The 16107-nt window shown below is 43.6% G+C and overlaps 1 protein-coding gene across 11 annotated transcripts in view; it reads right to left on the reverse strand.

The window, feature by feature from the left end:
- ABLIM1 (actin binding LIM protein 1) overlaps positions 1–16107 on the reverse strand; it is a 315505-nt gene that overhangs the window by 46288 nt on the left and 253110 nt on the right. For 9 of the 11 annotated variants that reach the window (XM_033420977.2, XM_049697065.1, XM_033420975.2 and 6 more), the window contains 2 exons: positions 7698–7785; positions 3995–4053 (listed from right to left, as the gene is read on the reverse strand). In XM_033420977.2, coding sequence (XP_033276868.1) covers positions 3995–4053; positions 7698–7785 — 147 coding nt within the window. Of the gene's footprint in view, positions 1–753; positions 838–3994; positions 4054–7697; positions 7786–16107 lie in introns of all 11 variants that reach the window. The other 2 variants (XM_033420982.2, XM_033420981.2) reach the window with 1 other exon arrangement.

Consider the following 16107-nt stretch of genomic DNA (forward strand, 5'->3'; position numbering starts at 1 on the left):
CTCTGGGCAAGTTCGTTAACTATGATGGGCCTCCGTCTCTCCATCTGTAAGATGGGAATCAGGATAGCTACTTCATGGGGATTCTTAGGGAGAGCCAATGAAAGTGTATGTCAATCCCCCAGCCTCTTGCAGAGCTGGTGCCTGGTTTTATTTGTTTCCTTTCCCACTTCGCTACTCCTTCCTGGAGCCAAACCTCTCCCTCCCGAAGCACTGCATTTCCCCAGCTCCCCGCTCCTGCCGTTCTCTTCACCAGGCCCACCCCTTTCTCATCATCTCTACATGTTCAAATCCCATTCAGCCTCCATAATTCAACTCAAAGACCACTTCTCCTAGGAAGTGCCCCTTGACCCCCTTCCCTCATCTGAACTTCCTTGATCTTTATGATCCACATCCTGTGATACATTTCTCTATCATTCTATAATTATTTACCTGTCTTTTCTTCCTTACTATACCTGGGTACTTAGCAAATATTTGATCAACAAACAAATGTGTGAGCATAGGACCAAAAGGGTAGCTTCCAATGTGCTCGCTGTACTGAAGACAATGCTTTAGTCACAGCTCTAAATGAAAACATTGTCCAGAGAAGAAAACAGCCCGAATCAGAATGTGAGATGCACTCCGTGGGGTGAGAAAAGCATCTGCCTCTGCAGGAGCCCAGAAGTTATGTGGGGAAAGCAGCAAGGGGAGGAAAAGCGACAGAAGCCTGGGGCCCAGGACAGTGGCTCCCAGCCTCAGCCCAGACACAGAGCCAACCTGCAGAGACGGGGACCATCCTGTGCGTCGAATCAGACTTTTGGGATAAAAGAAATCAGATGGAGAACGACGGATGTTTCGTGGCTGCCATGAAACATGAAAAAGGGAAGAATGAACAATGAAACAGCCTCGATTCAGAAACACTATCAAAACCAGAAAAAAACCTTCAGGAAAACTAATCTGATAAGTGACAAGTGACATCACTTTAGTTGTGTGTGTGTGTGTGTGTGTGTTTGGGGTCCATGTTTGAAAGCATAGTAACTGGTCTTTTTTTTTTTCTTTCTTTCTTTTTTTTTGGCTGCGCCGTGCCGCTTGCAGGATCCAGTTCTCCGACTAGGGATTGAACCTACACGCTTGGCAGTGAAAGCGCGGAGTCCTAACGACTGGATCTCCAGGGAATTCCCTAACTGGTCTTCAAGTTACAGTATGTTTACCTATGTTCCAACCCACCATCGTTCCTTTCCATTTATTCTGGCTTAAATATTCTGATATATGAAGAGTGAGGAGCCAATGAAGCCACTGAGAGATGTTCTTAAGAATCTGTTATTACAAAAGCCCCACAAATTCTTTAAGTACCAAGAACGTGGATTACTCAGTGGGGTTGACAAAAGATTCTTGAAAACATTTTCATTTTGCTATAGTAACTGCACTGATGTGACACCCAGTAAAAGGCCTGGAAATCCTGGCTCAAGACTGTCATCTGGAGACACACCCTTAAGAGAGCACAAGATTTATTCCTTCTTCAAAAATCTAGCCTCTTTTAAATCCCACCAGCGTCATCCAGTACCCCACTTGGGCCACATCAGAACCTCTTTCCTCGGAGGTGCATCATCCTCCTTCTTTCTGGGTGAGTGAGCTGAGGGCTGGGCTGACCTCCCAAGTGGTAAATGTTGGCTTTAGGAGAAGAGCTTTGGAATTCTCTAGAAAGTTTCACTAAAGGAAAAAAAACAACAGGTCCTCTTGGCCAGAATGAGTGGAAGTATCTCACTAGCTGTTTTCATAATCTTATCCATAGAGTTCCATCAAGATGCAATCAAGAGTGTTGATTTTTAGGGCTTCCCTGGTGGCGCAGTGGTTGAGAGTCCGCCTGCCAATGCAGGGGACGCGGGTTTGTGCCCCGGTCCGGGAAGATCCCACATGCCACGGAGCGGCTGGGCCCGTGAGCCATGGCCGCTGAGCGTGCGCGTCCAGAGCCTGTGCTCCGCAACGGGAGAGGCCACAACAGTGAGAGGCCCGCATACCACAAAAAAAAAAAGAGTGTTGATTTAAAAAAAAAAAAATCATTTTAGTAACACAATCTGCAAATTCAAGCAATCCTTATAGAGAAAAGACACATTCCATTCAGTCTGGCCATGTTAGTATTCCTCTCTTCATCTCCCAAAACACTTCATCAGGGATGAAGTGAAAATGATTATTCAAGAAACTGAAGCAACACTGTAAAGACAGCGCCAACCACTAGCTACTTGGGTGGTTTTGGGGCAGCATCCACAAGCTATGCTGTGAATTTTAACTTCTTATGATAAAAGTGACAGTAAGTCGCCTCTTACTGTTTTTAATGTTCTTTAACCTCTTCTTTAATGTTCTAGTATTTTATAATGACAACCTGCTTTCAAAGCATCCATGGGTCCTCAAAAATCCCAGAGTCTGGTGACTGTTCACTGTGCACCTGACTGATGGATAGATGGGAGGGTTAGGTACACATGCTCAAGCGGAAACTCTGTTGAAACAGGGACCAAATCATCCTGATATTGGGTGGGCAAATTCCTCTCCAGTTGGTCTGGTCTTTATTCAATTATTTTGAGAAAAAGTGATTTTTTCCCCCTACACTTAAAGTCTGATTACATTAACTGAATTCTAAGACAACTGCTTTTATTCAGGGTCACAGGCGAGGGACAAGTTACGCAAATGGAAAAATATCTCCATCTGATCTTACAGATGCCAGCTGAAGCAGAAAAAAAAGCAAAGGAAATAAAGCTGCTGGGCAGACCTGGGCTTTGCTGAGAATAAAGGAAAGATACTGGAAAATGAAAACAAGAGCTGTCATTCCCAGGGTGGCAGGCCCCCAAAAAATGGGTCTCACTGAAAATCATTTCTCTGAAACCAAGTCACCCCTTCACAAGTGACACATTAGTGATGGGGCCACATGGATGCAGCAGCTATGCAGCTGCAGGGGTTACATACGTTCTTCCTTACGTCTGCTAAGGGCAGATCAAGAAGAAATGATACCACATTCTAGAGTCTTCTAGAGTCTGGCTTTCAAAACAAATTCAGACCATTCTTTTCCCTGAGGCACCAGGTGACCTAGTCAACCTCCAGTTTTTCCAAGGGTACCAGTAAGGTAGCTAAACTGAGGGAGTGTAGACTGGGGTCCAGTCTGATTATTGCTCTGAAAAATACTTCACAGCCCAAGTGAAAAACTGGGGGCATCTGAGTAAGATACAGATTATGATCATGGCCTTGCAACTGTGTACAGCTCTTTGCTTTTTAAACAGATGAAATATTGTCACCTGGAGGTGATCTGAGAATTGAGTAAGACCAGGGGAAGGCTTTAGAAGTGAGAGATTAAAAAAAAAAAAAAAGGAAAGAAAGATAAAAGAAGTGAGAGATAAAGAGAATCTATCCTCTTGCCCGAGCGGTCCATGTTCTAGGGAGTTACAAAAACATTTTGATGCTACCTAAGGTTTAAGTTACAAAAACAATCAAGAATACCTGTTTACATTGACACGTCTGGGCTCATCATGATTCTCCCCAAAGGTTTTATCTGACAAGTCATCAGCTTCTGGAGATGGAGGCCACTTGGTGAATTTGGATTTGAGAGGCCAATCAAACATAGAAAGAGCTGACCAATGGCCTCAGAGTTTGGGCTGGAGTGATATTACGGACAAAGTACAAAAAAAGCCCGGTGATGAGGTCATCAGATGTTGGACCTAGAACTTGATGAAACATTTGTTCACATCTGTAAGGTCTGACTTTTCCCTTGAATGCTTTCCTAAGAACCTGACTTATGAGGCAAGGCTTATTTTGTCCAACACAAGCATTTGGAACAAAATCCACCATTGATTTAAGGTAGGAGGGAACCTGCTTTTTTGGCCAAATGGCCTTTCCACTTAGTCTGCTATAGAGAAAAAAAAAAAAGTTATAAAAAAGTACTTTCACCCACACTCCAGTCCCCAAAATTAGTGACTACAAACACAGTGCCCAGCAAGTACACCTGGCATCACGGCACTATTGCCTTCCTTACCCGCAGTTTTTCCTCGGTCTTGGTGGATTGCTTACAGTCGGGATGCCAAACGGTAGAACCTGGAAAGACAATGCATGGCTAAGAATAAAGGAAATGGAAAGCAGCCAGAGTCCTGTTAGACAGAACTTCTGAGAGTGGCCCTGTGCCCAAGTGAATCATGACAGTTCAAACTCCAGGGGAGTTTTCCACATCTGGTCTGAACTTGTTCTATAACAGTCATAATCCTAGACCACAGAGACCACTAATTGGGCACAAGAGTGTCTTGATGAAAGAGACTGTTCTTGACTGGGTGGTGGTTTTTGTTTTTGTTTTTAAACTGTATCATTATCCTTTAAAAGTAATGTCTGTGTGCTTAGCAACAGCTGCATTTAATTTCAGAAATATAAGCCATAAGCCATGCTCATATAACATCAAAACAACCAAGCAACTTAGATGAGGGCAATAAAGTCAAACCAGATCGCCTATAACCAGAAGCAAAACTCACTGAATTTTTTGTTGATCCAACAGACACAGGAGACCAGTCTAACTAGCAGAAAGATTGAAAGTTACATTACAAATCCACAAGGTTTCCTTTAACTTTTAACCTTTTAATTAACTGCAAAAAGTCTTCACTTTTAAACAAATGAAGGCACTAATTCAGTGTTATCTTCTGTTCCTGGGTTAATGCCTCACTTTACAGGAGTGTAAAGCACTTTCTTAGATGGTACCAGTACCAAAGAACTAAGCAAAACACTTATATCCAATCAAAAGCTCTTTTCTTATAAGAATCAAATGTCCGCCTATATGATTATTTTACGCCTAGATAGACAATCTATGTAATTTATGGCTAAGTCTTATATGTTCATATAAGGGTATGTTCAAATGTGGGAATGGGCAGAAGAACTTGAAGAGGGACTTAAAAAGACCTAAGCGAATAAAGTTACTAAGTTGAAGACTCATAGACTTAGAGAACGAACTTATGGTCACGAGGGGGAAGGGAGGTGGGGGAGGGATTGTTTGGGAGTTTGGGGTTGACGTGTCCAACACTGCTAGATTTAAAGTGGACAGCCAACAAGGACCTACTGTATTGCACAGGGAACTCTGTGCAGTACTCTGTAACAACCTAATTGGGAAAAGAATTTGAAAAAGAATAGATACATCTATATGTATAACTGAATCACTTTGCTCTACACCTGAAACTAACACAACATTGTTAATCAACTACACTCCAACAGAAAATAAAAAGTTAAAAAAATTTGAAAAAGTTACTAAGTGGAAAGCAGTAAGTAAATGATATAAACTTAATAAGAATCTCAGTATGAATATTAGACTTTCTACGTCTCATTGTTGAAATCCTTCTCCCTTCAAGCAGCAATCTGTGTGTGTACTTGCAAAGTATCAAATCAGAATAACTCGAATTATTTCACACCACTGAACTAAAATACTATTAAATTAATGACAGGGAAAATGCATTTTATATCAGAATTATACTTTAATCCCTATTTAGCAGTAATTTCTATCTTGCTTAACCCAGGGCCAAAAAAAAAAAAAAAAATTAAACCAAAACCAGGCAGACACACAGTCCATTCAGCACTAGCGTCTACTCTGAGGCTGGCTACAAAGCACAGGAAATCGTCTTAACGTGGAGAGCCAAGGGCCGGGGGTCAGGGCCGGGTCCAGGAGCTGCGTGCGCTGTGGAGGTTCTACAGAGCGGGCGTCCTGGCCCAGAATCCCGTGAGTGCACATGGTGTCGCACGGTTCTCCAGAGGTCAGACACGTAGGGAATGGGAGCCAGAGAGAACATCTGATGCTGGGAGGATGAAACCGCTCATTCTTCAAGGACGTGCCAAGAGGGCAGGCAAAGAACACAGAAGCCCAGCTCCAGGAGAGATTCACAACAATCCCCAAATCCTGAATGTAGCCCCAAACTGAGTTGTTTATTTGTAGTATGAATGTGCTGCACTCATGCACAGCCTGAAATCACCCTCTCTATTCAGCTTCCAGGACCATGTGAACGTGCAGAGCTGCACCCAGACACAACCCTGAGTCTCGGTTCTCAGCAGACACAGGGGTGACAGGTACTCTTGGGACTTTGATTGTGGGTGCTGTAATTGACACACTCAGATCTAAAACAGAGCCTGGAGACCAACTGAAGAATAAATCTGCTCTATGCTGAAAATGTAAACTGACACCTGCCTATTGCTCTCATGGATTCACAGCCTGTCCTCAGGGGAAATGCGTCATATAAAGCACACGTGAGACCACGGATTTGGTGCTTCTCACTTGCCCTTATTGGGTCCTTTAAAATTCAGTGAGATCTTTTTTTTTTTTTTTTTTGCGGTACGTGGGCCTCTCACTGTTGTGGCCTCTCCCGTTGCGGAACACAGGCTCTGGACGCGCAGGCTCAGCGGCCATGGCTCACGGGCCCAGCTGCTCTGCGGCACGTGGGATCTTCCCAGACCGGGGCACGAACCCGTGTCCCCTGCATCGGCAGGCGGACTCTCAACCACTGTGCCACCAGGGAAGCCCCAGTGAGATCTTTAATCAAAATTTTTCAGAGAGATCCTTCTAAAGCTGAAAGGATGTTTGGGTTGTCAGTTTCTCATATAGCTAGCATTTTTAAGGGGAGAGTAGCCAAAGCTTTGCTCTAATACTCAAGAATCGTTTCCAGAGACTTCTTAGTTGCATAAAAACAAAAATTGAGACCGAAGCAAACCATTCATTAAAACTACACATTTGTAAAAAAAAAAAAAAAAAAAAACCAAAAAAAACTACACATACTGTTACATGCAGAGAGAGATGAAGAAATGACATGTAAAGGCCGATGAGACCCAGTAATTAGCAAAACTGAATAAGCAACAGCTCTCGTGGTTCTTGCTAATTTTACTGATAAGCCCTTGTCTATTTAATGACTCTTTTTCCCGCTAAAATTAGTAAAATGCTTGCACAGATGGTGCTGTTTGACTGGAGGAGAATCCTCCCCTAAAGCTCTCTGAGAAGCTTCAGAATTTTAGAGGAGACAAAAGCTAATCACAGCTGGACACTGAGAAATTTTCTCAAAATTATTTTCATTAAAAAAAAATAATTGAATGGCCCTCTGGTAATGAGCCCTTCCTTGACACCAGAAACTTCTCAATTTCTCTGTCAGGGACTTTGGGTGTGTTCTCTCACTCTCTGTCCCTCTCTCTTACACTATGACAGCTATGTCATCTTAATGGGATGAAGTACATCTGTGATGCAATTCACCAAATATGGGATTTTCTTCTTCCTGAAAGCCTGGATAAGAGCAGCCTGGGAGGCCCCCCAAAATCCTTCCCCCAGGACAGTGAAGTGAGAAAAGACAAAGTAGCCATCCAATGTGTAACATTTCTAGAAATGCTTTCCCCCTTTTGATCTTTTGTTTCCCAAGCATATCCCTGGGGACTGGGTGGGAGGAGGGGGCACTGATTCTCACTCTTGCCTAACCTCCCTAGCAGCAAACATCAAGTCCAATTCATTCACCCAGAAGCAACACACTCCTCTGTTAACAGTCTCAGGGGCTCACTGCCAGGATGTCAATTGCTTGGCTGATTAATACTAACAGATGAGGTAACATTTGGCTACATTCATTCTGGATCCACGTAGCCCTGCAGCTAAAAAAATGCCTCCTTCTCTGAAAACAAACACAGCAAGGTTTTCTTTCCCCAGGTGGGGTGAACTTACTGGATTCTTGAGTCCACCTTACCTTGAAGATACATTTCCTCTCCTTCTGTGAACATCTGGTTGCATCTGCTGCATCGTGCACAGCTAGGGTGGTAATGTTTGTCACCTGCCTGCAAGAGGAGAGGTAGGAAATATTTTAGTCTATATTTAGTCTATATTTTAGTCTATTACTTTAGTCTATTACAGCCTCTTTTCTGGATGTGGGAATTTGGAGGAAAAGAGAAGAAGCTAAGGCAGGAAAAATAACTGTCCAATTGACCAAACTTCCTATACCAACAGCCCTAGAAGCTGGAGCTGATCCCACTGGATCTGGGAGGGGTTCAAAGACCAGCTACTTGTGCCTGCTATGTGAGGCTGCCTTGCCTCTTGGGGTTTCTGGCATCCAGTTGTCTCTCAGCTTGGGCTCTCCTGGACGGCTGCCAGTTATACAGCATGTGCCTGAGATGAGTCCACGCCATCTCCCAAACAAGCCCACCTCAAAAACATTAACATCCAAACTGATGTTGGAGGCCAGTGTTGGTTTGTACTAGAGCAATAAAAAGAAAGGATACTATTTAGCAGGTTCTTGCTCTCCTAGCTAAACAGTCTGAAAATAATATAATCTACCCAGCTTACATCAAGATGAGAAAAACCATAGTAAAAGACATCATATGCTGCTTTTTATCTTGGAAGGAGCCCCAACTCTCTTCTCTGCTGCTTATAACAATCTTTTGCCAAAGTCTCATTTTAATTGTTTTCTGAAGAAGGCATTTTACTGAGGCGGCTCTGCATTATTCCTGGGCATTTCACATTCTTAAATATCACAGATGCCACCACAGTGGGTGTTGACTTCCCCAAAGCAAAGTGTCACTGGACACAGGGACAAATCTGTAGACAGGTGCCAAGTCCCTTTAGAGTCATGCTCCAAATGCATATGCCCAACGTAGCAAAATCCTTTCGTCCACATCTTAGCAAAAAGTCTCGCCACCCAAAACTTATCATATGTACTCTGCAATTAAATCATTTCATCAATCGACCATAAAAACATTTCTTCTGCATTAACTGCGCACAAGGCACTGCTGAGAGCCCAGAGTTAGAAGTGACTTCACCCTGTGCCTGTGTGAAATCTCAACAGGAAATCAGAGGTCAGGTAGTGATTCCTTTCTCACACTCCTGTAGAAACTATGAAACCAATTAGCTACTAGAGTGTGAGATGGTGGTCAGCTACCCAAGATAACCCAGTGGAAAAAAAAAAAGGAAAGTTATTTACAAGTAGAAGCCAGGAATGAAACCTTTTCAGTGGTGCCTGCCAGAAAATTCCAGAAGTGGAATTTTGCTCTTATCCACACAGCATTATTTATTTAATTTTTCGGCAGGGGGTGGGATGGGGGGGCATGTGAGGGGAGTATAGGAAATGTTCACACAAAGTAGCCCTTTCTCTTCGGCCATCCAGGGTCCAATGTGAGTGAAAGGAGGAAGAGAAAATATTACTCAGTTGTAAACTGTGTTGGGTCAGCTGGGATATCAGTGCTGGGAGGTCCCAGGCATTTGGACAATCTCTGAATTCTCAAGGAAAATGTAGGGGACAGAATTAAGGCCCCTTGACGGGAATCTGGTGTAGTCTGCAGTGAAAAGCACACGCCCTCAGTAAGCTAGAAATAGAAAGAAATTTCTTCAAGCTGATAAAGTGTATCTACCATATTTAGTGGTGCAGTATTAGAAGCGTTCTAAAGATAAGAACAAGGCAGAGGTGTACACTTTCACCAGCGTTTTTCTTTAGTCCTAGCCTATGTGATAGATCAAGAAAAGAAATCAGTATAAAGGTCACTAATAAAAGAGTTCAGTCAAGTAGCTAGATAAAAAATTAATATATAAAAGCCAATAGTTTTCCTGTTCACTAGTAATACAAATTAAGTCCAGGTGATGGAAAAACAGGTCCCTATTTGTAATAGCAACAAATAAACCCTTCGATGAAAGATCTACATAAGGATCTTAACTGATGGGCATGAAAGAAAGAGAGACATATGGTACTTGCGGATGGGAAAACTAAATATAGTAAAGATGCCAAATTATCCAAAATGAACCTATTAATGCAACATATTCTCAGTCAAAATACACACAGGAGTTTCTTTTATAGAACTGGACAAGCTGATTTTAAAAGTTCACATGGAAGAAAAAATGCACAAAAATATAAAAACTGCTTTGGAAAAGAGAGTGGCAGTGAAGGGGGTTTTTCCCTTCCCGAATAAAAAGTTATTCTAAGGCTAAAATAATTAAAGTGTTCTAATATTGGTACAGGGATAGAAAATAAATCAGTGGGACAGAAGAGAGGAACCAGGTGCACAGCCATACATACAAGAGAATTATGATAAAGGTGGTGTTTCAAATGAGTTGAAAGAAATGGGTTATTCAATTAACGGTGAGAACAATGAGTTTTTCACTTAGAGAAAGTTAAATCTAGAGTCCTAATTCACAACCTACACAAAAACAAATTCTAGAGAGGTACGAAGTTAAAAGTTGAAACAAAATCATAGAAATATCCGAAGAATATGTAGGACACTGTTTTAACAAACTTGGGAAGGCTTTCCTAAGCAAGGCAAAGCCTAGAAACAATAAAGATAAATATTGACTGTGGACGTGTGCCTGCACACATACACACATGCACACACGCACACACAATCTCTAGACATAAAACAAAGTTACAGACAGGGATAAAATATCTGTCATGCATTTCAGAGAAAAGATTATTATCCAGAACTTATAAAGAGCATCTACAATGAAAAATAAATGGCAATGTGGGCAAAAGGCAATTTCCAGAGGAAAGGTCTATAACCCCCCAAATAATTAGCTCAACCCCACCGGGAATCAGGGAAACACAATTTAGAAAAAGGGTGTTTTTATTCAACAAATTGGCAAAGATAAGAAGAAGGCTAATGTGAGGAAACAGGCATTCTCACACTGTTGGTGAGCAAAATTCTTTTTGGAAAGCAATACTTATTGAAATTTAATGTATACGTACATACTACTCCCTGATGAACGATTCCACCACTTGTAAAAGCCATTCTACAGAAATTCTCACACATGTGCCCAAAAGTGTATGTATTAAGGATATTCAGTTTTGAATTACTTATAACAGCAAAGAACAAGGAAACAGAAGCAACCTAAATAAGAAAGTAGTGAAATAAAATATCGACTCACATAGCCATTAAAAGAAAGAAGTTAAACGTATATGTATTTATATGGGAAGAGTTCAAACAAACACTATTAAGAGAAAAAAATCAAGTGGAAAAATAATGCCTGTGATATGGCCACATATAGTAGTGGTCAAAAGTCTGGAGATACTGGGGTAAGTGTGACTGGATTCAAATCCAGTTTCAGCACCATGTGGTCCCGTAAAGGTGACAATCTCCCTAATCTTCACTTCCACAGCTGTAAAATGGGTAGAATAATAGCACGTAACTCATGGAGCTGATGAGAGGGCTAGTATATTGCTTGCCCTCACCCTCTGCCCCCCAACATACAGCCCTATAAGTCAGGCACTGTTACTATTATTTATGCCGGAGAGGACACACATATATATATGTATATTGATTTTATGTGTGTGCCCTGCACGGAGAGAAGGTAGGGAGAATGCACACCAGTTAGTTTTCTATGGTTCCTCGTGGGGAAAGAGGAAGGAGCAGGGTGGGAACCTAACAATTTCCTTTACATGTTTCTGTATTGCTTTGATCTTTTACAAGAATTCATTTTTATGTTACTGTGTAATAAGGAAATAAAAGACTAAGAGGAAGAAAGTCCACTGTCTCTTGGAGTCATAACACCCAACGTGATCTTGGGCAAATCACAAACTCTTGGAGACTCTATTGCAAAGTAGAGATGATGAAGTTGGTGACATTAACAATAAAAGTGAACATTTTTATGATTATTCTGTGTCAGTCACTGTTCTACATACTTCATAAACATTCAGTCATTTGTTTAACAATAACCTCCTAAGGTTATTATTCCCTACTTTATAGATGAGGAAGCTGAGGCTTGGGGAGATTTAGTAAACTTGTTCCTGGTCACACAGCTAGAAAGTGGTAGGGCCAGGCTGCAAACCCAGGTAGTCTGGCTCTGGAGCACATGTTCCTAAGTAGTACCATAACTAATAACCATACAGTACCCCGCTGCTGTATCTACCTCACAGTGATGCTAGGGTGAACGATCAAATGACATTTTGAAAATGTTGTGATGTACTGCATACAATAATAATAGGAATAACAACCTAATAATCCTTTGCACAGAGATGGTTCCAGGGCCATCCACAGAAAGGCTTGTTAGCGCGGTTTGGGATGCTGACAAAAGGCTCTCTGGATGTTGCCGCCCTTTCCCAAGGACAGGCAAAGGAGAGTAACTGTGTTACATGAGCTGTCATACAAGATGGACGGAAGATTTGTCAAGCGCTCCTGTGGCAGGGCTCTGCTCTGTAAATCACGAGCAAAACCACTGCTGAGAAACTCCGCCAGCATAACGCCAGGGGCATCGGTCTTGACCCGTGCACTTGCTTCATCCCATGATGCCGAACGTGTCAAGAGATACAGTGAGCCAGAATCGAAGGGCAGTGGCACAGCCGTTTAAAAGTCTTTCTGTTTGTGCAGCAGTGCAGGCCTGGGGGGCGGGGAGCACAGGGTCATGTGCTCAGGATAGGGGAGCCCCTCCTTTGCATGTGTGAGCCACCCCATCTCTGTTTCACTTCTTCTTAACACAGGCACCCATGATGGTTCACAGACAAGCCCTGTGCACAGGGCCAGGAAAGGTATCAGAGCGGAACACAGACGGGGTTATATGCAAACTAACCAAAAAAATTGGATGTAGCTGAATCCAAAGCATTTAAATTAGAGTCATTTTTAGAAGAAGGAGAAGTATTTCAGATCATGAGCAAAATGAGACTAAGCAGCGTCCATCTACAAACAGATGAGGAACACAAAATCCGCTGTGGAGAGGAGGCTGTTGATTGCAAACTTATTTTTTTTTTAAAAAGATTTAACTTTATTTATTTTTGGCTGCTTTGCGTCTTTGTTGCTGCACGTGCGCTTTCTCTAGTTACGGTGAGCGGGGGGCTGGCTGATCTTTGTTGCGGTGCGCGGGCTTCTCATTGTGGTGGCTTCTCTTTGTTGCAGAGCATGGGCTCTAGGCGCAAGGCCAACTAACTTCAGTAGTTGTGGCTCGCGGGCTCTAGAGCGCAGGCTCAGTAGTTGTGGTGCATGGGCTTAGTTGCTCTGCAGCATGTGGGATCTTCCCAGACCAGGGATCGAACCCTTGTCCCCTGCACTGGCAGGCGGATTCTTATCTACTGCGCCACCAAGGAAGTCCCCTGAGTGCAAACTTTTGAAGCACTGTGGGCTCTGTTGTGACAGGTGACTTCATGAGCAGTGGTTACCGGGTACCTGTCCCCAGGCCCACACCCTGGAACACCAGCTCTGCCTCAGCCCGAGAGACCAGATGTACCTCTGGGGCTCACTACAGCCCTGTCATCACCATTTTCCGTCCATCTTTGTACCCTGCTGTTTAAAAAATTACCACCTTACTTATTTTCACATATTCAAAATGCACACGTTAAGAAGTCCACATTCTGGCTGGCATTAAACTCTATGGACCATAAACGATTTGTTTATTTAGTTGGGTTTTATAAAAGCACCTGCATACACATTCAAAGTGCTAAAAATCACTTGCCTTTAATGGTGCTGATTAAGTCACACTTGTGTGGTTATTATTCCTATTTAGTTAATCTCTAACTTGAAGTATAAACTTTATCATACAGGCGAGAACACCATCTGGGGAAATACCACCTGCTATAAAGCAAGAGAAAGGAGCCCTGAACTCCTTGTGGACACGGGGTGCAGGGAAAGGGTTACAAGATTCAGAATCAGGAGACTGGGGTATTATTTCTTTATTTCTTACTCATGGGACCTCAATTATGTCACTACTTACCCTCTCCAAGGCCCAGGACCCTCCTCTGTAAAAAGTCCCATCCTGCTGTAAAATTCTATGATTCTGTGTGAAATCCTGTCCCTCTACAAGCTCACAAGGCAGTGTTAACAGAAAAGTAATCTAGGTAGAGAAAGAACATTCTTGATGGCAGGGAATGGAATTTAACCAAAGACTCCATAGTGTCTGACAGCCAGGAGGAGTTCTGACGCCCTAAGCCCTGTGCCAGTGTAACAGGCCACTGGGAGTAGAAAACAGAACTGTAATTATAGACCCGGTCCTTGGACAGATAATCTGCTTAGCTCCGGAATGGCTAACTGCCCTTTTCAGTTTCTCTTTACCCCTTTTCTCTTGGAGTGCTTTACTCCTGATACTGCCCAGGAGATATGAAACATGGCCGTTGAGGTCAGCCTTCAGCAATTTATAGCTTATGCCACGCCTCCTTCCAAAAAGGACTTCCAGATGCTTATCAGACAGGGCTGTGACCTGAAAACAATGGAACAAAAACCTTAGAGGAAAAAAAAAATCAAAAGGCTCCACACTCAGGCAAACATGTTTGTTGGGATCCGAGCTTCTCAGTAGATGAGGACAAAAGGGAAAATGGGCCACGAAAGTCTCACAGTGGGAAAAAAATGGTCACATACAATTGTCACTAGAGAGGCAAGGTTTCCTGATTCTAAATTAGTAACAGTCACCGCAGGCTGAGGTTCGGTAGGGTCTTGCTCTGTTCCAGGCATGGGACCAAGGGCTCTGGGTGACGGCCCTCAGACAGCCCTGTGAGGTAGGTGCTATTGTACAATCTTGTTCTGCAAGCAAAAAATGAAAGCTCACAGTGAACAATTTCTCCAAAGCTCCCAATGCTTCCAAAAAGCAGAGCTGGGCTGTGAGTCCAGGTCGCCTGACTCCAGGCCTCCTCTTGCGTAAACTGCCTCGAAAAAGCACCAAAGGAATTCTCATAGGGGGACCTCAGTTCTGGAGCAGCAAAACAACGTCCACACTGATTTCGATGATGGCTGGAAACGTCCAACTAGTTGTTTCTTACACAGACCCTTGAGAAAAACTGAGGGTGTAGCACTGAAAGGTCGTTGAATGAAATCATTCTCACAGGGGAAGTTAAACTATCAAGGTGTAGGTTTGCAGTCCCTTTTTTTTTTTTTTTTTCCGGTACGCAGGCTTCTCACTGTTGTGGCCTCTCCCGCTGTGGAGCACAGGCTCCAGACTCGCAGGCTCAGCGGCCATGGCTCACGGGCCCAGCCGCTCCACAGCACGTGGGATCTTCCCAGAGTGGGGCACGAACCCGTGTCCCCTGCATCGGCAGGCGGACTCTCAACCACTGCGCCACCAGGGAAGCCCCTGCAGTCTCATTTTAAAAATCTAACCTGATTCAGAGACGGTGCTCAGAATACCCAAAGGAGTAAACAAATTACATTTCTGTCCCTGAGACTCTCGCAAACATGGGTCTGGTTGATGGTGCTTTCAGACTAAGGACATGCAAACACTTGGAGGTTAGTGTGTTGGTCTAGGTCAGGGGTTTTCTAACTTTTCTGCACATAAGTAACACCCAAGAGCCTTTTAAAAATGGGTTCAATGGCCCTGGGGTGGGGCCCAGAAATAAGCTGCTTTTGTTTTATTTTGTAAGCACTGACCTAAGTCCATGCAGATCACTGTGAACTGGGGAAACCTGACAGTAGATGAGGAAGCCAAAGGGAGTAACAAGGATGTTGCTTCCGTGGCAGGTGCTTGGGTGGGGAGGGAGAGGCAGAATCACACTAGTTCCCACTTTGCTCCTGTAGAAATGCGATGCGAGGGCTGACTCAGGCTTTTCTGCGTTTGTTGTTTTTTTCCCTTGGAGTGGGAGAGGTTTCCAGTGCAACTGGACCAACTGGATCCTGAAGCTGCCACTCCCCTGTTCCGGATGCTTTTTTTTTTTTCCTGATGCAGCATCCTGTTTAGGCAGGATTGTGAGGGTGTGCCGTGGCCCAAAGTTTGGATCTTGGGCAAAGGTGAATAAATCAGTCTGCCCAGGCAGCTTGCACAAAGTCCACAGGGCTCCCCACAAGTCTGCACAGCCAGTCTGCACAGAGAAGAGCATGCTGCAGCCCTGCCACCTCACCGACCATAGAGCCCCAACTGCGGCCCTTGCTCCAAACATCAGGGGGAGGGGCGGCGGCTGGTCTTCCCCAGAGAAGATGCACAAAACGGTACCGAGAGAAATACGCAATGGCATTCCAGCGCTCTGGTTCCCTCTGACCAGCTCAAAATATAAAAGAATAAAAAAGGCTGCAACATCCCGGTGTACCTGCGTACTGGCTTTTGGCAGATGGTTACTGCTATCTCATCTCCTTCCAAGGAGTGAAGGGCAAAAACTTTTAAGCAGTCTTTGCAGTTTAACAGTGCTAGATAAACATTATCTGTAGATGTGTGCATTCCTGAAAGACCTAACTGGTCTCTTTAAATTGATCAGCAGCGTCAGTGTAATCTTTACC

Source organism: Orcinus orca, chromosome 14 (genome assembly GCF_937001465.1).
Source record: "Orcinus orca chromosome 14, mOrcOrc1.1, whole genome shotgun sequence".
Classification (NCBI taxonomy): domain Eukaryota; kingdom Metazoa; phylum Chordata; class Mammalia; order Artiodactyla; family Delphinidae; genus Orcinus; species Orcinus orca.